This window comes from Hippopotamus amphibius, chromosome 1, assembly GCF_030028045.1.
Source record: "Hippopotamus amphibius kiboko isolate mHipAmp2 chromosome 1, mHipAmp2.hap2, whole genome shotgun sequence".
Classification (NCBI taxonomy): Eukaryota; Metazoa; Chordata; class Mammalia; order Artiodactyla; family Hippopotamidae; genus Hippopotamus; species Hippopotamus amphibius.
Genome location: NC_080186.1, coordinates 113,850,222 through 113,872,968, shown reverse-complemented (window position 1 = coordinate 113,872,968; position 22,747 = coordinate 113,850,222). Strand labels below are relative to the sequence as shown.

Below are 22,747 nucleotides of genomic sequence, written 5' to 3'. Positions count from 1 at the left end.
TAGGGACCTCTTTTTGTGCTATTAGGTACCATTTATTATGGGTGGAGAATGGGTAGAAGGCAAAGGAAGGAACACTTGTTTGGCTTTGTAAGGCTGACACTTAGGAAAACTTTTTTATTTTTTTACATAATTTTTACCTCCGTAAGTTATAGTTCTTAAAGCATCAATTAGCAGAATTCTTACCCATTACCTTTACTTACCATTTTCAGTTACAGGAAAATAGGAATTTATGCAGTGTAAAATTAAGATGGGAAGATACTTTAAAAATTATATTCTGTTGCAAGAACCTTTTTCAAAAGTGTTTAAATATATTTTACTAATTCAGCAATTGAAATACAATTAACATTTTTGAAAAAGAACTCTAATCCACATACTTCTTATGCTATTTGAATTGTGGCACCAAGCTGAATCTTTTCTGTTTTCTTAGAAATTAAGAAGTAGATACTTCTGCATTCTTGGAACTCTAGTTTTCTTGTTTCGAAATAGTGGTCTCTCACTTTAGTTTTTTGCATTCCAGCCCTACTCCTCTACTCAAACAATCCACTAACAGATGAGAATAATATGTTGTTTTATGGATGTTTGTGAAAGTATTTTGTGATTCTCTGCTATGGATGACTTTCTTCTAAGGTAGTACCAATAGGGATTTCCACAGTGCCAAGTGGTGGTTGATCTTCAAAAAACTAAATTGCAACACTCAAGGAAACTAAACCCATTTTCCTTGATTTTACTTAGGTTGTGACATTTGGGGGCATATTTAATTTCCAAAGTAGTAAAACGTGAATCCTTGATTGTGGAAACTGTCTTTGGAACATCTTTTTTTCCCCCTTCAGGCTGTTTACAATATTTATTTTAAAATGTTAATTCCCTGGCGGTAAAGTTCTGTATAGAGGCGCAAGGGTGACATTTCTGTCAATGCTCTTCAGTATCTCTGTGGTTGTATAGCTGATTTCATTTAAATGTAACAGTAAAGGAATACATTTAAAGCTCTTGTGAAATGCAAGGCCTGACCTCAGTAGAGTCTATTTGGGCCCATCATCCACATCCAATGATAGGCCCTGCTTGTGCAGTCATCTGTTTTTAAGAATGCTGCCTAATATGCCATGATGATTTCAATAAGTAGACATCAGTGAATGTTGGAGTTGGATTCGAGATAACTCCTATCATTTTATATGTAAGGAAACAAACCTAGAGAGAGGAATGGGCACATATATTAAAACATCTATTAAAATTCTTACTATATGCCAGACTACACACTTTACTGTTTTGCTGGCTATTCTGTATGTTAGAAACCATCTCTCAGTTTCCAAATAAATCCTCTGAATTTGCAACTGTTTTCATCATTTGTTCATTTTGTATTTGCCCCTTCACATTTTCTTTGTAGTTGAGTAGACAAACTGAGTTTATGACTTTAACTACTTAATTAGAATTTAAGTTCCATGAGTGTAGGACCTTTACCTCCCTTGTTCGCCACAGCACTCCACTGCTCTCAGGAGTGCTTAGTATGTAGGGCTGCAGTTCAGTAAGTGTTTGTTGAATAAATGAATGTTGTAAAACCTGGCTTTGGAGGTTCATATCTTTATGCACTGTTAGCATGAAAATACCTTGGAAAAGATAACACTAAGCCATTAACATCATGAGTTAATTTATAATAGCTAACAATAATTATATGCCAGATGTTCTAACTATATTATCTCACTTAATCCTCATATATATTATCTCATTTAATCTTTACAAGACTCCTATGAAATATATATTAATACTCTTGTTTTCAGATGAGGAAATTAAGGCACAGAGTGAATAATTAGTCTGTCTAAAGTCACATAGCTAGTAACGGGTAGGGACAGCATTTTGGGGGGGCAGTTAGAGATATTTTGATTGCTGGCAGTCCATCTACACAGTCACATTTTTTTTTAAATAGGACTTTTTTTTTAAGTTAAGATATAGTTGATATACAACATTATATGTTTCAACATAGTGATTCGCAATTTTAAAGGTTATGTTCCATTCATAGTTATTATTAAATATTGGCTAATATAGTTATTATTAAGTATTAGCTTATTTTATACATGGTAGTTTGTACTTCTTAATCCCCTGCCCTTATCTTGCCCCTCCCCTCTTCCCTCTCCCTACTGGTAACCACTAGTTTGTTTTCTATATCTGTGAGTCTGCTTCTTTTTTGTTTTTTAAAAATATTTATTTATTTATTTGGCTGCAGGATTGTTGTTGCAGCATGTGGGATCTTTAGTTGTGGCATACAGGCTCTTTTAGTTGTGGCATGTGGGCTCTTAGTTCCCTGACTAGGTAGCGAACTCAGGCCCCCTGCTTTGGGAGCTCAGAGTCTTAAGCACTGGATTACCAGGGAAGTTCCTCTTTTTTGTCACATTCACTAGTTTTATTTTTTAGATTCCACACATACATGATATCATACAGTATTTGTCTTTCTCTGTTTGACTTATTTCACTTAGCATAATACCTTCCAAGTCCATTCATGTTGTTGCAAATGGCAAAATTTCATTCTTTTTTATGGCCAAGTAGTATTCCATTGTATATACGTACCACATCATCTTTATCCATTGTCTGTTGATGGACACTTAGGTTGCTTTCATATCTTGGCAATTAAAAGTAATGTTTCTATGGACATTGAGTTGCATGTATCTTTTTGAATTAGGGTTTTTTGGGGTTTTTTTGAGGGGGGGGTTGTTAAATTCCCCCAAGTAGAATTGCTGGGTCATATGGTAGTTTTATTTTTAGTCTTTATTGAGAAACCTCTGTACTGTTTTCCACAGTGGCTTCACTGTTTTACATTTCCACTAGCAGTGTATGAGGGTTCCCATTTCTCCATATCCTCACCAACATTTATTATTTGTGATCTTTACACAGTCAGTATTCTTAATTGGTAAGTTATAAGACTTTTTTCCATTGTGATTTAAAGTCACTTCCTACAGAAATGTAGCACAGTGGATACTTTATTTAATATACGTAGGTCTTTTTATTTTAAGAGAAGTTTATTTATTATTATTATTATTTTTGGCTGTATTGGGTCTTTGTTGTTGCATGCAGTCTTTTCTCTAGTTGCGGCAAACGGGATATTCTTTGTGCACAGCCTTCTCATTGCGATGGCTTCTCTTGTTGCAGAGCACAGGGTCTAGGTGCATGGGCTTCAGAAGTTGCAGCACGTGGGCTCAGTAGTTTTGGCATGCAGGCTCTAGGGCGCAGGCTCAGTAGTCATGGTGCATGGGCTTAGTTGCTCTGCAGCATGTGGAATCTTCGCAGAACAGGGATCTAACCTGTGTCCCCTGCATTGGCAGGCGGATTCTTAACCACTGCGCCACTAGGGAAGTCCGACAGCGGATACTTTTTGAGGAGGAGGAGAGTAGGGTAGTGTCTTTTTTAGTAGATGAAGAAGGTGAAATACCACATCAGGTAGCCAGGAAGGCATAGTTGCTTGGATGGAGAAGTGAGTGCAAGGTGCTGAAAAAGTTGCTGGAAGAGTATCGGAGTTCCTAAAATCTTTCCTGTAACTTCCTGTATTTTTTCTTCATAGTTATTTTTCAGCTTTTTAAATAGCTTTTAAGGTTCTTACTGGAATCCTTCTCCTAGTTCTTCATACCCCATGATTGTGCCTTTTTGTTTTTTATTTATTTTTTTATTTTTTTTGGCACACGGGCTTAGTTGTTCCGCGGCATGTGGGATCTTCCTGGAGCAGGGATCGAACTCATGTCCTCCGCATTGGCAGGCAGACTCCCAACCACTGCGCCACCTAGGAAGCCCTGATTGTGCCTTTTTGATGAACTTCTTGAATTTGGCTTCAGAAAGACTGCATTTCTTGTTCTTTCTGACTCTTCCTTTTTTGTTCCGTAGGACTGCTCATTTACTTTTTTTTATTATCGTCTTTGTTTCTAGTCTCACTCCTGGGACTGGGACTCTTAATTAATTAATTAGTAAGCCAATCAACTTCCTTCATTTCTATTTTCCCACCTACCTGCCTCAATTAAAAATTTATTTGCTAACTACTGTATCTCTTTCCCTTCATTTATCTTTTATATATTGAAGACTCTCTAAAATTTTTATTCCTGTCTTCTCACATAAAATTCTTTCCTGTATTTTCACTTATTTAAAAAAAATCTCTTTGAATAATCCTTAACATGTTATTTTTATATATATGGTCACAGTATTTCCTTCATATCTGCCAACCTTCCTAACTTTTTTGTATCTTTCATGAGTATCACAGTTTTTCCAGTTTCCCAGGGTAAGCAATTAGATGTGTTTGGATTCTTTCATGTATTATCTGATTTGTTATCACACCTTGTTTTTTTTGCATTAAAAAAAAGCATTTTTAAACATATAAGGATATTAAAACACATAAAACATTGTAACCATATAAAATATATTCTTAAAGTAGGTTTATTTTTTATTTTTTTAAAATTGATTTTTATTGGAGTATAGTTGCTTTACAATGTTGTGTTAGTTTCTGCTGTACAGCAAAAGTGTATCAGTTATACATATACATATATGAACTCTTTTTTTAGATTCTTTTCCCATATAGGTCCTTACAGAGTATTGAGGAGACTTCCCTGTGCTATGCAGTAGGTTCTTCTTATTGGTTATCTGTTTTATATATAGTAGTGTGCGTATGTCAATCCCAGTCTCCCAATTCATCCCTCCCCCGGCTTTACCTGTTGGTAGCCATAAGTTTGTTTCCTACATCTATTACTCTTAAAATAGATTTATTTAAACATATATATGATAAAAGTTATTTTTAATAAAAGTTATCCATGCATATATTTAAAGACTCAGTTTTACATGATTTGTTACAAAAACATCAGTTCTGTATCCCCTTCCCTCAGCTCCTTCTCCCCAGTGACATCCATTTTTATTTCTTTTAACCAGACTTTTAATTTTTGATTAAATAAAATGTCCCAAAAGTAAAAGCAGTTTTCAAATTGAAGGAGCCAGAACAATGAATGAAAACTCACCCACTCAAGGCACATTATTATGAAATTTCAGCATCAGATACAAAGAGTATCCTATAAACTCCAGAGACAAAAACATTGGTCAGTTAAAAATAGTGAGTCAGGTTGGTTTTGCTTCTCAGTAGTCACACTGGAAGATAGATGACAATAGAGCAATGGCTTCAAAATTCAGAGGAAAAGTAATCTCCAACTTAGAATTCCATACCTAGGCAAACTATCAGTTAGTGAAGTGGAAGAAAGATAGTTTCACAAGCCGAAGGTCTCCCTTGTACTGTTTCTCAGGAACTTAATAGAGGATGAGCTTTACCAGTAGGCGAGAGTAAACTAAGAAAGAGGAAACATGGAATACAGGAAAGAAGCAGTGTAACAGGACACATCCATTTTGCATACATTGCTGTTAGTTTCCCTGTTTTCAGTATGGTACCCTCACTTTCAACTTTGCCTGGTATTCTCCTGGCCAGGGGACCTCTGGTTTACACTCTCCAGAGAATAAATCAGTTTTTTGACTGGGTGGAGGAGGGGCATTTTCTCTGCTGGAAGGAACAGGGAGAGGATGTGGGAGTCTACCTGCTGCTTAAACAGATATTGAACCAATCCTTTTTTTTTTTTTTTTTTTTTAATTTATTTATTGGCTGTGTTGGGTCTTTGTTACGGAGCACAGGGTTTGTCTCTAGTTGTGGCGAATGGGGGCCCCTCCCCCATTGTGGTGCGCAGGTGTCTCATTGTGGTGGCCCTTCCCATTGAGGAGCGAGGGCTCTAGGCACGTGGGCTTCAGTAGTTGTGGCTTGCGGGCTCTAGAGCGCAGGCTCAGTAGCTGTGGCTCACAGGCCCAGTTGCTTCTGAGGCATATGGGATCCTCCCAGCCCAGGGATCAAACCCATGTCCCCTGCATTGGCAGGTGGACTCTCAACCACTGTGCCACCAGGGAAGTCCCTTGAACTAATGCTTTTCATTTTAGCTTTCATTTGCCCTGCCCTCTACACCCCCCCCGCCCCAAGCCTCATTTTTGATTAGTCTAATTTGTTTCCCTGCTTCTATTCAAGTTTTAAGTGTCAGATTAATCTTTGAATTTATATTTTCTTCTTGTCACTCTGACCTAACAGTATATTTTGTCTTTCAGTTGCTTATTGGATCAAATTTAAGATTTCATCTTGGCATTTAAGGCCTTCTTACAATTGGATAGCACTTGACATCTTGTATTTTCTCCCGAATACAGACTCTGTGCTCTTTATGGGCCTGTTTCCCTACAGCTACTCACAGCTATTTTCATACCTCCCTTTATGATTTGCTCATGTTCTTTTGTTTATGTGCAATGCCTTTTTCCTCTTCTTTACTTTTTCTGAGGTTCAGCTTGACCTACCTTTCTGAAACTTCCTGGCTGACTGGCTGGCTGGCTGGCTGGCTGGTGGCTTTGCTTCCTTTCGTTTTTTCCTTCCTGTTGGGTACCTTCTGTGTGCTAGGGACTGTGTCAGACCTTAATTTGAACCATCTCAATTATCTTTTCTTTCTCTAAATTTCTCTAACTCTTAGATCCCATATAAGCCTGTTATTGAAAATATGAAATTTATTTTTTAATGGGAAAATTTTGTTTTTTCTTAGGAAAGTTACATATACATACTATTTAAAATTTATAGGGTGAACTAGGAAAAGTTAATAGTAATAACATATAAAATAAACTCAGTCTTACTAATGATAGAGAAATCCACATCAAACCAACAATGATAATCATTTTATACCTAGAAAATTAGTAAAAATTTGAAGGATTGCCAAGCTCCAGTGCTGTTGGAGAAATGAATAATTTGATGCTGTTGGTGAGGTTCTTAATTGGTATGACCTTCTGGGAGGGTAATGGGCAAAGTTTTAAATGTGCTCCTTTAGATCTAGCAAATCATTTTCAGAAATTTTTTGGTTGTAGGTAATACTAGCATCTGTGCTTAAATATGTAAAAGAATATTCATTGAAACTATTTATGATAGTGATAGTTTGAATGTCATAAATGTATACATTTGTACTATGAAATACTGTATAAGTGTTAAAAAGAATGAGCTAACAGTATTTATTGACATACCTTTCAAGATACACTGTTAATTGGAAAAAAATAAAAGTTTCAGAATAAATACAGTATGGTCCCTCTCCTTTGTTATGTAAAAATTGCTGAAACCCTGTAATATATGGTGTATAGAAAAAGGTCTGGAAGGATTCATATTAAAATGTTAACAGCAGTTTCCCATGTGGGAAATTGGGGATATGTGTGGAGGGTTTTACTTTTGACTGTTTGCTTCTGTTTTATTTGAATATTTTTAGAGACATCTACATCTAATTTTCTCTATATCCATATTTTAATATATTGCTTTTGTAATGTAAAAATTGGTAATGGCAAAATGAGTTAACATTTTGGTGTTTGATATATTTTTACAAACCTACTATTTAAGGAGTACTTATAATGTGTCAGGCACTATTCACATGCAATATCTAATTTAATCTTCCCCAAAGGTAGGTACTGTTATTAGCTACATTTTACAGATAAACCCTGAGAGATTAAATAATTTGCCCAAGGTCATACACGTAGTAAGTGGTAACCCTAGGATTGGAATCCACATTTATCTCACTTTAGAGTTTGAGCTGTGTTCTCTCAAATTTTCAGTGCATGCCACACATATAGGCACATGGACATAAATTTTCTTTTTAAAAAATTGAGATCATGCATTTTCTGATTGTAAAAGTAATATGTGTGTAATGTAAAAGATTAAACAAAATAGATATGTAGAAAATCAAATACAGGAGTCTCTAAATGCCATACCAGAGATAACCACTCTGAATAGTTTATTGTGCAACATTTGCTCACTCCATTCTAGCCATGATGTCATCCACACTATTTCTAGAACTTAACAGGCATGGTCTCACCTCCGGGTCTTTGCACTCTGCCTGGAATGCAGATACCTGCATGGTTTATTCTCTTAACTCCTTCTGACCTTTCCTTAAATGTTACCTTTTCAGTGAGGTCTTCCCTGTCTAAAACTGCTTGAACCTTTATATACTTCTGAGTTGACTGCCCTAGTTTATTTTTCTCTGCATTTATCACTATATAACATACTGTTAAGTCAAACCAAATGAAATGACTGTCCATTTTTTACCTATAAAATGTCAGTTTCATAATATCAAACCATTTTATATTTTAATCATTTCTCAATTTATCTTTCTTTTCTACTAACATGTAAAATTCATAAGGGTTAGGATTTTTGTCCCTTCTATTTATCGTTTTATCTCTAGGGCCTGCAACAGTGCCTGGCATATAGTAGGCATCCAATAAATAGAAATGAATTCTTCCAGACTTTTGTTATGCATATAAACTTTTAAAAGGATTATAATGTATATAATTTCCTGTAGCTTATTTTTCCATTTTTCCATAATTATAACATGATGGATAATGTTCCATTTCAATGATATTGATCCACCTCAAAATTTTTTTTATATATTAAAAACTTTTTTGTGTGGCAGAATACACATAACATAAAATTTGCATTTTTAACTTTTTTAAAATTTATTTATAATTTAAGTATAGTTGAATTACAGTGTTAATTATTGCTGTTCAGCAAAATGCCTCAGCTGTACATATGTATACATCCTTTTTCATTTTCTTTTTAACTTTTTTTAAAATATTCTTTTCCATTATGGTTTACCACAAGGCATTTTAAAAAAAAATTTACTTATTTATTTGGTTGCACTGGATCTTAGTTGTGGCTCACTGGCTCCTTAGTTGCAGCTCACTGGCTCCTTAGTTGTGGCATGTGAACTCTTAGTTGCGGCATGCATGTGGGATCTAGTTCCCTGACTAGGGATCAAACCCAGGCCCCCTGTATGGGGGGTGCAAAGTCTTAACCACTGTGCAACCAGGGAAGTCCCTTTTTAACTATTTTTAAATGGACATTTCAGTGGCATTAGTATAGTTACATTGTTGTGCAGCCATCACCACCATCCACCTCCAGAACTTTCTCATCTTGCAAAATTAAAACTCTGTACCTATTAAACAATAACTCCTTGTTCCCCAATTCCTCCAGCTTATGCCACCATTCTACACTCTGTGCATCTGACTATTCCAAGTACCTTATGTAAGTGGAATCCTGTAGTATTTGTCTTTTTGTGACTGGCTTATTTCACTTAGCATAATATTTTCAAGGTTCATCCGTATTGTAGCATGTTGCAGAATTTCCTTCTTTTTAAAGGCTAACTAGTATTCCATTGGATGTATATGCTACGTTTAAAAAAAACCCATTCATCTCGATTGACACTGGGTTGCTTCTTCCTCTTGGCTATTGTGACTCATGCTGCTGTGAACATGGGTATTGTAAAAGTGTCTTTTCAAGACCTTGCTTTCAGTTCTTTTTAGTATATGCTCAGAAGTGGAATTGCTGGATCATATATTAATTCTGTTCTTAATTTTTTGAGGAATTTCCATACTATTCTCAATAGTGGCTGCACCTTTTACCTTCCCAGCAACAGTGTACAAGAATTTCAGTTCCCTCACATCCTTGTTAACACTTATTTTTATTATTTTTCTTTTCTATGGTGGCCATCCTAATGGGTGTGAGTTGATATCTCATTGTAGTTTTGATTTGCATTTCTCTAGTGATTAGTGATGTTAAGCATCTTTTCATGTGCATATTGGCAATTTGTGTATTTTCTTTGGAGGAGCATCTGTTCAAGTCCTTTGTCCTTTTTTGTTTAATATTTGTGTATTTATTTGGCTGCTCCAGTTCTTAGTTGCAGCACATGGGATCTTTTAGTTGCAGCATGTAGGATCTAGTTCCCTGACCAGGGATTGAACCCAGGCCCCCTGCATTGGGAGCGCAGAGTCTTAGCCACTGGACCACCAGGGAAGTCCCCCTTTGTCCATTTTCAAATTAGATTGTGTTTTTGTTTTTGTTGTTGTTGAGTTATAGGAGTTCTTTATGTATTCTGGATATTAATCTCATATCAAATATATGGTTCACAAATGTTGTCTCCCATTCTGTGGGTTGCCTTTTTACTCTGTTGATAGTGTTGTTTGATGCACAGAAGTTTCTAATTTTGATGAAATTCAGTTTGTCCATGTTTTACTTTTGTTGCTTGTGCTTTTGATATATCCAAGAAATTGCCAAATTCAGTGTCATGAAGTTTTTTCCCTATGTTTTCTTCTATGAGTTTCATAGTTTTAGCTCTTACATTTAGGTCTTTTTTTTTTTTTTATGGCGCACGGGCTTATTTGCTCCATGGCATGTGGAATCTTCCCAGAGCAGGGCTCGAACCCATGTCTCCTGCCTTGGCAGGCGGATTCTTTACCACTGCGCCACCTAGGAAGTCCACACATTTAGGTCTTTGATCCAGTTTGAGTTAATTTTTGTATATGAAGTAATGTAAGGAAGGATACCACTTCATTTTTTTTAACATGTGGCTATCCAGTTTTCTCAGCACCATTTGTTGAAAAGATTATCCTTTTCCCATTGAATGGTCATGGCACCCTTGTTGAAAATCATTTGATTATATCTGTGAGGATTTATTTCTGGGCCCTGTATTCTAGTCCATTGGTCTATATGTCTGTCTTTATGCCAGTGTCACACTATTTTGATTACTGTAGCTTTGTGATGCATCAACATTTTAATGATAAGTGTTTGAGTATTCTCTTTATCTAGAATTAAAGGCAGTTATAATGCTTGGGCTTGTAGTAAAAGACATGCATAAAAGAGGTTTGTATTTTGAGTTTAGGTGCAGTTTATTATAAATATAATTTGGAGGTAGGTTTTAGGAATAATAAGTAAAACATTAAAAAACACATGCACAGTGTTTCATATTTTATGCTAGGTAGGAATATGATGGATTATTGTTACCAACATTTCTTTTTGAACATTTTATTATCTGTTCAACTTTTTTTTTTTTTAATTTATTGGCTGCATTGGGTCTTCGTTGCTGCACACTGGACTTTCTGTAGTTGAGGAGAGCTGTGGCTACTTTTTGTTGCGGTGTGCAGGCTTCTTATTGCGGTGGCTTCTCTTGTTGCAGAGCATGGGCTCTAGGTGCGTGGGCTTCAGTAGCTGCGGCACATAGACTCAGTAGTTGTGGCTCGAGGGCTCTATAGCACAGACTCAGTAGTTGTGGTGCATGGGCTAGTTGCTCCGTGGCATGTGGGATCTTCCCGGAACAGGGCTTGAACCCATGTCCCCTGCATTGGCAGGTGGATTTTTTAACCACTGCACCACCAGGGAAGCACTATCTCCTCAGTGTTTAGTGCTTCATCATTTCTGTTTTCCTCACTTATGTTTTTAATAACTTAGTTTTATATTATTTCTCCTATTTCAGGAAAGGAAATCACATTTAGAAGTAGCTTTTCTGTAAATCTGGGAGGCTGTGTTGACTGACTAAAATATTTACTATTTTTCTGTAATTTCTGTCATATTATGATTTCAGTAGAAGGTGCTTGAGTTCAGTGCACTAAGAATACTATGCCAAACTTAACATCACACTAAGTTCCTCCTCCATTTAAAAGGAGCTAATCTTAGTAAATTAAATCCAGAGTGTGTTAAAAGAATCATACATACATCATTATTGTATTAGTTTCTCAGTCCTGTAGTGACAAATTACCATAAACTAGAGGGCTTAAAACAACATAAATTTATTTTCTTGCAGCTCTAGAGGCTTGAAGTCTGAAACGAAGATATTGGCAGGTTAGGTTCCCTTTTCTAGCTTGTAGACACTTCACTCTAGTCTCTGTCTCTGTATCTAAACGTCTCTCTCCTTGCTTTTATAAAGACAGCGCTCAATTGGATTTAGAGCCCATCCTAATCCAACATGACCTGAGTCTTCACTAATTATATCTTCAGAGACCCTATTTCCAAATAAGGTCACATTCTGAGTCCCTGTGGACATGCATTTTTACACTCTTCAAGTTGCTACAATTTATTGAGCAAGATTTATTCCAGGAACTCAAGGATCATCAGCCTGAGAAAACCTGTGTACTTCATGTCACTAACAAACTAAAGGGAAAAAAAATGATTGTATCAATAAATGCTTTCCAAAAACATTTGTTTCTTTGTTTTTTTTTTAAGCTACAGGTACACATATTTTATTTTCTCTTTTATGAAACACATTTTAGCACTAGGAATGTTCATTTTGTATAAATGTATGTTGCATCTATTTTTTTTCTCTAAGAACTTTTATTGAGATACAGTTGACATACAATAAACTGCATATATTTAAAGCGTACATTTGTTTTTGATAAAAACGAAAATGCATTCCTGGTTTAAAGAGAAAAAAAAAGACTATTAAATCAGAGTATGGGAATTCCTGGATGGTCCAGTGAACTCAGTGCTTTCACTGCCATGGGCCTGGGTTCAATCCCTGGTGGGGTAAGTAAGATCCCACAAGCCACATGGCGTGGCCAAAAATAAATACATAAAAAATAATTAAAAAGAAAAGATGCTTAATCTTTTGTGTCATGTGGACCCCCTGTGACTGGTGACATCTGTTGAACCCTTCATCAACCTCATTGGGTTATTGTGGGAGTAAATGAGAGGCATACAAGTTGCCCAGCACAGTGCCTGGTACACAGTGAGGGCTTGGAAAAATATTAGTTGTTATTATTACTGATTATGCATGCACTCACTGTAAAGCCAAGGAGTAACACTTTTGCTTTGAGGCTTCAAAAGTTCTTATCACACTTCTGTGTTGCATCCACTTTGAAATAAAAACCTCCTGTGGTCTGGGCCAAGTTGGAATCCCCGGTGAGGGGTGGAAAGACTTTGCCACATGGGAAGAAACTCTGGTGAGCTGGCAGTGCAGGGCCCTAGACCCCCCAGGTCACCTTGGTGTGCGGCTTGCTCTCCCTATTGAACCCTTAGAATGTTATTCAGTGCATAAATATCACTACATAGTATTATGAAAAAATCAATTCTATTAAAAATATAGTTATCAAAATGTAAAAAATTACAAATTTGTAATATAGTAATGTTTCTTTATTAACACAGTAAAGAAGATGTAGTGACAAGTCTAATAATTGTCATATTCTCAAAGTAGTATTGAGTGTAGCAGTAATTCTAGATATCCGTAATAACTGTTATGGGATGTGAAAATATCTGATTTCTGTTGGTGACAAAGTCACAGATACTGCTATAAATACTGTGTTTTACTGTAGTTTCATGATAGAAGGAAATGCTAAATTTCAGATAGAGACTAATGAAAATAAGAAAGAAAATTTTTCTTCATCCAAGTTTACCCGTGGATTTTATCCATTGACCCACAGGTTGAGAACCCTTGCATTAATGCAGTAGGAGAAGGAAACTAAATACTGGTATAAATATTAAGTGAAGAAAGGTAAAATAATCATTCCTTGCAGGTAATATGATTGTATAGTAAGAAAATCCAATAAACTAAATGCTTTTTTTTGAAATTATTTTTTAATTAATTAATTAGTTTATTTATTGGCTGTGTTGGGTCTTTTGTTGCTGCACGCGGGCTTTCCCTAGTTGAGGCGAGCAGGGGGGCTTCTCTTTTGGAGCACGGGCTCTAGGTGTTCGGGCTTCAGTAGTTGCAGCAACACAGCATCAATAGTTATGACTTGCAGGCTCTAGAGCACAAAGCTCAGTAGTTGTGGCACATGGGCTTAGTTGCTCTGTGGCATGTGGGATCTTCCTGGATCAGGGCTCGAACCTGTGTCCCCTGCATTGACAGGCGGATTCTTAACCACTGCACCATCAGGGAAGTTCTAAATGCTTTTATTTTGTAAATTTTTTTTGTTTTTTGTAATTTTTCCCACATCAAATTTTATGTGATTACAATTTTTAATGCCACATGATATTTCATGGATCCATAATTTATCAACCAATCCTCAACTTTTGGATATTTCTTTCTTTGCTTTTTCCTTTTAAAATTTATTTATTTAATTTATTTATTTTTGGTGGCTGCATTGGGTCTTTGTTGCTGCTCTCGGGCTTTGTGTAGTTGCGGAGAGCGGGGGCTACTCTGTTGTGGTACACAGGTTTCTCATTGTGGTGGCTTCTCTTGTTGCGGAGCACTGGCTCTAGGTACACAGGCTTCAGTAGTTGCGGCCCGTGGGCTCAACAGTTGTGGCTCGAGGGCTCTAGAGCGCAGGCTTAGTAGTTGTGGCACACGGGCTTAGTTGCTCTGCAGCATATGGGATCTTCCTGGACCAGGGCTCAAACTCGTGTCCCCTGCTTTGGCAGGCAGATTCTTAATCACTGTGCCACCAGGGAAGCCCCTAAATGCTTTTAGATAAGGTAGTTTAGTAAAGTTATTTGAGTACAATATAAACACACTGAAGTCAGTAGCTTTCTTTTATTCTAGCAATAACCTGTTAGAAGTTGAAGTGGAAAAGATTTCATTCACAACAGTATTAAGAGCTATAAAACACCTAAAAATAATGTAACAAGAAAGATATAAGACTTATGTGAAGAAAACTATAAAGTTTTATTAAAGGGTATTAGAAATGTTGAATACGTGTAAGACATACCATATTCCTGGATGATGAAATGCAGTATCATGGTAATGTTTCCTCAAAATTATTATATAAATTTAATGTAATTGAATTAACCTCAGCGTTTTTTGTTATTGGAACTTTGCATAGATTTTAAAGTTCAAAAGGAAGATGAAGTATATGACTTTAAAATGTTTTTAAAACTTTTAAATTAAACTTTTTCTTTTGAGATGATTTTAGATTCATATTCAGTTATGAGAAATAATTACCCTTAACCCAGTTTCCCCCAGTGGTTGTATCTTGCAAAACTATAGTATAATATCATTACCAGGATATTGACATTGGTACAGTCAAGATACGGAATACTTCTTCATCACGGGTCCCTTGTGGTGCCCTTTTAAAGCAACACCCACTTTCCTCATACTTCCACCCTCTCCTGAATTTCCGGCAGCTACTAACCTGTCCTCTACTTATATAATTTTGTTATTTCAAGAATGTTCTGTAAATGAAATTGTATAGTATATAGCCTTTTACAGTTGGCTTTTTTCACTCAGCGTGGTACTCTGGAGATTCATCCAGGTTGTTGTGTGTATCAGTAGTTCACTTCTTTTTGTGTACAGATTTTTGTATAAATGTAAGCCTTCATTTTTCTGGGATAAATACCCACAAGTGCAGTGCTGGATTGTATGTTAATTGCATGTTTAGTTTTTAAAGAAACTCTCAAACTGTTTCCCAGAGTGGTTGTACTATATTATATTCTCACCAGCAATGTATAAGTGATCTTTTTCTGTATCCTTCCCAGCATTTGGTATTTTTATTATTATTATTTTTAGCCATTATGATAGGTACGTAGTGCATCTCACTGTGGCTTTAATTTGCGTTTCCCTCATGGCTAATGATGTTGAACATATCATATGTTTATTTACCATTTGTGTATCTTCTTTGGTAAAATGTCTGTTCAAGGCTGTTTGCTTTTTTACTGTTAAGTTTTGAGAGTTCTTTTTGTATTCTAGATAGAGGTCCTTTGTTGCAGTGTTTTTTCCCACTCTGTAACTTGTCTTTTGATCCTCTCACAGCTTTTCACAGAGCAGAAGTTTTTGATTTTAGTGATGTCCAATTTGTCAGTTTTTCCTTTCTTGGATCATGCTTTTGGTACCAAGTCTAAGAACTCCTTGCCTAGCCCCTAGATCCCGAAGATTTTCTCGTGTGTTTGTGTGTGTGTGTGTGTGTTTTTAAACATGAAAAGCTGCTCAACATCACTAATTATTAGAGAAATGCAAATCAAAACTACAGTGAGGTATCACCTCACACTGGTTAGATTGGGCATCATCAGAAAATCTGCAAACAATAAATGCTGGAGAGGGTGTGGAGAAAAGGGAATGCTCTTGCACTGCTGGTGGGAATGTAAATTGATACAGCCACTATGGAGAACAGTATGGAGGTTCCTTAAAAAATTAAAAATGCAGTTGCCATATGACCCAGCAATCCCACTACTGGAGATATACCCAGAGAAAACTATAATTCAAAAAGACACATGCATCCCACTGTTCATTGCAGCACTATTTACAATAGCCAGGTCATGGAAGCAACCTAAATGTCCAACAACAGACAAATGGATAAAGAAGATGTGGTAAATACATATATGATGGAATGGTACTCAGCCATAAAAAGGAACAAAATTGGGACATTTGTAGAGGCACGGGTGGACTTAGAGAAGTAAGTCAGAAAGAGAAAAACAGGTATCGTATATTAATGCATATATGTGGAATATAGAAAAATGGTACAGATTAACCAGTTTGCAAGGCAGAAATAGAGACACAGATGTAGAGTACAAACATATGTACACCAAGGCAGGGCAGGGGGTGTTGGGGCAGTATGAATTGGGAGATTGGGATTGCCATATATACATTACTAATAAAAAAATATCAAATTGTACACTTTAAATATATGCAGTTTATTGTATGTCAATTATATCTCAATAAAAGTTCTTTAAAAAAAAAAGTTACATAGTTCTACACTTTATATGTAAGTCCATGATCCATTTTGATGAATTTTTGTATAAGGGCTCAAGGTTCAATTTTTTGCCTACAGATGTCTACTTGCTCTAGTACCATTTGTTGAAAAGGCTGTCTTTCCTCAATTGAATTGCTTTTGCACTTTTGTCGAAATCATTTGAGCATATATGTGTGTGGGTCTGTTTCTGGGTTCCATTGATCTAAGTGTCTGTCCCTCTGCCAGGGCCTCACAGTCTTGATTACTATAGCTATATTATTATCTATTCTTTAAAATTAATTTATTTATTGGCTGCGTTGGGTCTTCGTTGCTGCACACAGCTTTCTCTAGTTGCGGTGAGTGGGGACTACTCTTCATTGTGGTGCGCGGGCTCCTCATTGTAGTGGCTTCTATTGCAGAGCACAGGCTCTAGGCACGTGGGCTTCAGTAGTTGTGGCACGTGGGCTCAGTAGTTTTGGCGCACAGACTTAACAGCTCCACAGCATGTGGGATCTTCTGGGACCAGGGATTGAACCTGTGTCCCCTGCATTGGCAGGCAGATTCTTAACCACTGCGTGTTGGCATCTGTTGATTGTTTCTTTTCTTGAATTTGAGATCTTCCTGAGTCTTGGTATGATGAGTGATTTTTAAAAAATTGAAGCCTGGACATTTTTGTATTATGTCATGTGACATTGAACCTTATTTATACCTGTTTTAGCTGGCTTTAATGGCACCACTTTAGGAGGGGAGGAGGGAGTGCTACCTCGTTATTGCTAGATGGAGATAGAATTTGAGATTCCACACTAAGCCTGTTTTGTTTTGCTTTTTGATTAGTTTATTTATTGGCTGCATTGAGTCTTTGTTGCTGTTCATGGGCTTTCTTTAGTTGTGAAGAGCGGGCTATTCTTTGTTGTGGTGCACGGGCTTCTCATTATGGTGGCTTCTCTTGTTGCAGAGCATGGGCTGTAGGTGCATGGGCTTAAGTAGTTGTAGCGTGAGGGCTCAGTAGTTGTGGCTTGCTGGCTCTAGTTGTGGTCCCAGGGCTTAGTTGCTCTGCTGCATGCGGGATCTTCCTGGACAAGGGCTCAAACCCACGTTTCCTACATTGGCAGGCGGATTCTTAGCCACTGCGCTACCAGGAAAGTCCCACTAAGCCTGTTTTGGCATGTGAGGTGGGGGCTTCTTGTTACTGCTGGATAGGGATGGGAATTATAATCTCCCTACATGGTCTCCATTGACGTTGAGGGGGACAGGTACTCATTTCTGATTGGTGGAAATGAAAGTTCCAAGACCCTAGTTGGTCTTCTCTGACACCATCCCAGGAGGAGTTTTGAAGTGCTTTGTTACAGCCTTGGAAAGATAGACATTTAGGTTACCCACTCAGCCTTTGCTGACAAGGTGCAGGTGGGGTCACAATTTTCCTGTGGTATTTGGCTGGAGTAGAGTAGTTGTTGTTTAAGAATTCTCTGTCTTGGTAACCTGCCCCTTTTCCTGGTCCTTTGTCTAGAGAGACTAGGCTTTTGGGGGGCCTAGTTTTGTCTGTTCTTCTAGGTTGATGACTTTTTCAGCCCCATGTCTGGGATATATGAGTCAAAAAGAAAACCCAAGGGAACTCATCACCATAAATACTTTGGATCCTGAGGTCTTTAGCTGGTCTGCTTTCTTCTCTCCACCTTTCAGAGTATTCTTATGTTTGTTTTATATATGGTGTCTAGTAGGACTTTTAGTTGTACTTAGCAGGAGGAGTAGGGAAAAGTGGATCTACTCCATTGTCCTGGAAGCAGAAGTAGTATATGACATTTAATAAGATTTTGTAGAATAATAAATGGAGAATGGAGGACTTTCGTATTTGATAATTAAAATGTATTATAAAGCTGTTGTTTTCAAAAGTGTTCAGTATTGATATGAGTCATAAAATATATTGAAACAATAAAAGTATATAAAGAGATCAATTATTTGTAGACACCTAAAATATATTAAAGGTATCACTTCCGATAAGTGAGGAAAGGATGGATTATTCAGTAAATGTTATTAGAATAATTAGCTAATAAATTTCAAATGGATTAAAAAAATCTAAATGTGAAACACAAAAGTATTATAAGAAAATATAGAAATAATCTGGAGGGTAGGTAGCTTTCCTAAGCAAGACAGAAATCCAGGAATTATTTAGGAAAACATTGATAAATTTAACAACATAAAATTGCAAAATGTTATATATTTAAAGGCTGAGGTAAGTAATAAAAAAAATTTGTAATACATAATAAGCATGTATTATCCTTTATTGATATCCTTTAATATCCTTTATATACTGATAGATCCTACAAATTCATTAGAAAAAGATATATTATTCAGTGTAAAAATATCAAAGATGTGAAGAGTCAACTCATTGACTTCAGGTGACTGATGTAAAAAGACATAAGATTTAAAACGAGTACTGTACCGTTTTTACCTGTGAGGTTAGGTGAAATTAAAAAGTATCATGCCCAGTTGTGGTGAGGGAAATAGGTACTCTCATATCCTGTTAGTAGGAGCAAAAATTGTAGCAGCCTTTTTGGAATGTAATTTAGCCGTGACCAGATGTGCCTGTTTTTGATCAGAGAGATAGATGTACATTATATGAGGGAAAAAGTAGATAAAATGAGCTCAACTTGTAACAATGGTTACTTCTAGGGGATGAGATTGAATTGAAAGGAGAGAGGAAGGATGAAAAGGGTTTAGAAAAGGGAGCCACAACAAGGGACTTAAGAGTTTTACTCTAGGACTTCCTAGGTGGCGCAGTGGTAAAGAATCTGCCCGCCAATGCAGGGGACACGGGTTCGAGCCCTGTCCTGGGAAGATTCCACATGCCACGGAGCAACTAAGCCTGTGTGCCACAACTATTGAGCCTGCGCTCTAGAGCCCGTGAGCCACAACTACTGAGCCCATCTGCCACAACTGTTGAAGCCCACGCGCCTAGGGCCCGTGCTCCACAATAAGAGAAGCCACTACAATGAGGAGCCTCCACACCACAATGAAGAGTAGCCCCCGCTTGCAGCAACTAGAGAAAGCCCGTGTGCAGCAACAAAGACCCAACGCAGCCAATAAATAAATAAATATATTAAAAAAGTTTTACTCTATATAATTTTTTTGAGTATTGGAATTTAGGTGATTTTTTATTTTGGGGTTTTTCTGTATTTTCCAAATAAAGTAAATCAGAGGAGCTAAGTTGTGAAATATATAAACCAATTTGTGTGTGTTTTAAGCTCTTTATTGGAGTATAATTGCTTTACACTGCTGTGTGTGTGTGTTTTAGATTAATATTATGTCACTATTACCAGCTTTTAAGAGTGAAGGCTGCAGAATATAGTACTACCTCTTCTAAACTGTATGAAGTTGGGGGAACTGAAGTGTAGGGAAATCTTTTTCTAGTGTAAGAATGCAAGAAAAGCAATCTGGATGTGTGTATTTTGGTTTTCTAGCATACTGCTGAGATTTTATCCAAAGCTTGATCCTTTCTTCTAGCCAGTTTGATGATGATGATGATGGTGAGAAGCAAGGACAGTATTTTTAAAATCTGTATTTCTGTTTTTCTCTGACAGAAATGACATCGGATGTACCATCACTGGGTCCAGCCATTGCCTCTGGAAACCCTGGCCCTGGGATTCAAGGTGGAGGAGCCATTGCTCAGAGGGCTGTTAAGCGACGACCAGGGTGAGTTTGAGTGTAAGTGTGTCATGAATGTCTCTCCTTTAACCCAGGTTGATTTCGTTGCTGAACCCTCTAATCCTAACCCTCTCACTTCTCCGGCTACTTACTATACCCCCGTCAGATAACATTCTTTAGTCCCTGGATTTTTCTTTGTGTGGAACTGATGTTTTTATCTTAGTTTCTTACAAGCAGAATTTTTTTTTTTTAACAAAATATCTCTACCAGGTAAAGGAATATTGCTAAGCCCACAAGTTTCACTGTTGCTGCGAAAATTCGCTGCTTTCATTAAGCTTAGTACCTGTATTCTTGAAATCTTTCTGGTAGGCTTTTTACTTTTCTGAATTTAGAGAATGCTGAACTCTAGAATACTTCTCCTTTAAGTTATTGATATGTAGCTTCGTTTGGAATCTAGAGTCCATTCATTTCCAGAATTATTTATTAGATGCCTAATTAGTGTAAGTCGTGCTGATTGCTACTAGGATACAAAGATAAATAAGGCACAGTCCTTGTCTCTAAGTTGCTATATGTTCTGAAGGGGATAATCATTACATACATAAATAAAATTCAAGGTAGAATACATCAGGTTTGCTAAGAAAGGAACAAATACAGTGCTGTGTGTTTCAGTGTATGGAAATACCACCATTGGTTGGTAGAGATTGGAAAGGGCTTCGGAAAAAATGTTTTAGAAAAGCCTGGAAGAATGGGTAGTATTTTAACCCACTTTTCAAAGTATTGAAGTATTAAATTTTAATTTTCTTTTTAAAAAAATATTTATTTATTTATTTATGGCTGCGTTGGGTCTTCGTTGCTGCATACAGGCTTTCTTTAGTTGTGGCGAGCGGGGGCTACTCTTCGTTGCGGTGTGCGGGCTTTTCATTGCATTGGCTTTTCTTGTTGCAGAGCACAGGCTCTAGGTGCGTGGGCTTTAGTAGTTGTGGCACGTGGGCTCAGTAGTTGTGGCTCATGGCCTCTAGAGCTCAGGCTTAGTGTATATGGCACACAGGCTTAATTGCTCCAGCATGTGGGATCATCCTGGACCAGGGATTGAGCCCATGTCCCCTGCATTGGCAGGCAGACTCTCAACCACTGGGCCACCAGGGAAGTCCCTTTCCTTTGTTTTTAAAAATTATGTAGCTAGTGCTGTAACTAGTCTTTAAGTTTCCTCCTACCAGTAGTAATACAGGAGTGATCCCTGGGTTAAGGTGGTAACATGAGTAATATATTAAGACTTGCTATGTCTCCAGGAGCTTTATACATTTTAACTCGTTTAACGAGGCATCTGGTGAATAAGTAACTTATCCAGGGTTTTAAAGCTAGTAAGTGAAAGATCTATGATATGAACCTTGGGAGGTTAGCTTTATAGTCTACTGTTTTAAACACAGTGTTATGGTTATGTATAGTAGCAAACAATTAGAAGCAATATTGATATCAAAATTAGGGGATTGGTTGAGAAAGTTATATTGAAAATGTACAACTATTAGAAGTGATAAATATGTATTGGTATAGAAAAATGTTCACAATATATTGAGAAAAGAGGTTACAGTGTATGTAATATACCAGCTCTATCAGAAAAAAATATGTATATAACGTGTGCCTAGCAAAAATACTGAAAATATAGTTGTCAGATGTCTGGGTGATGGGATTATGGGTGATTTATTTTTTCTTTTGTTTTTAATTATTTCTATATCTTCTGAAGTGAGTGTGTATTATTGGTAATCAGGAACATATATTAAAAGAAATAATATACTTTTTTAAAAAAAAGATTGGAAAATATAGAAAGTTAGAAGACTAAAAAAGCAACAATCCTACTACCGAGTCATCTCCCATCAGTTTTTTTTTTTAGTGTAATTACTTCATACTTTATTTTATATGTAGTTATTTTTAAGTAGTTATAATTATGTAATTTTGTAGGTGTATATAGCCTGGTCTTTTCACTTAATTTTATAAAATAACCTTTTTTTCCATATTGTTACGTACCCTATAGAAACAATTTAAAACAGTTACATAGAGAGATGTACGTAATCCCTATTTTGGGACATTTAAACTGTTTTGAAGATTTGCTATGATATGTAATGTTAACAAATATCTTTGTAGGTAAATTTTTTTCCTCTGAGTTATTTCTTTAGGATAGATTCTTAGAAATGGAGTTATGGGTAAATAGATTTTGACAGGTGATCTGGGGCTGCAGGGAGGAAGAGGAATGGACACTTTAAGGATTGATGCTATGTACTTCATAACTCATTAAGAGGCCCCATAATATCAGGTAATCTCACTAGTAGAGATGCCAAGATCACTGGGTTAACATGAATAATGTTTTAGTTTAATAGAGTATAGAAATTAATAGGAGATTGTCCTATCTTGTTGCCTATAATCTTGCCTAATCCCTTGAAATGAAAGTCACCCCTGCTTTCACTAAACATTTACAGCTTATTGATTGTGCTCCTCATATGACGCTTTCTCATTCTCACTTGTTGTGTACATTTGTCTAGGCAAAGAATCCCTTGAGGGCAGGTCTTTTGTTTTCATCTCATCTAGCACAGTATCTGGAATGTAGCATATATTACATATTCATTAGATGAATGAAGGAAAGAAACATTATTTAACAACCTTCAGGGAATTCCCTGGCCTTCCA

At 36.6% G+C, this 22,747-nt stretch overlaps 1 protein-coding gene across 5 annotated transcripts in view; it reads left to right on the top strand.

The window, feature by feature from the left end:
• ARNT (aryl hydrocarbon receptor nuclear translocator) overlaps nucleotides 1-22,747 on the top strand; it is a 62,121-nt gene that overhangs the window by 2,847 nt on the left and 36,527 nt on the right. For 4 of the 5 annotated variants that reach the window (XM_057722402.1, XM_057722397.1, XM_057722389.1 and 1 more), the window contains exon 2: nucleotides 20,007-20,118. In XM_057722402.1, coding sequence (XP_057578385.1) covers nucleotides 20,007-20,118 — 112 coding nt within the window. Of the gene's footprint in view, nucleotides 1-20,006; nucleotides 20,123-22,747 lie in introns of those variants that run through there. The other variant, XM_057722412.1, reaches the window with a different exon arrangement.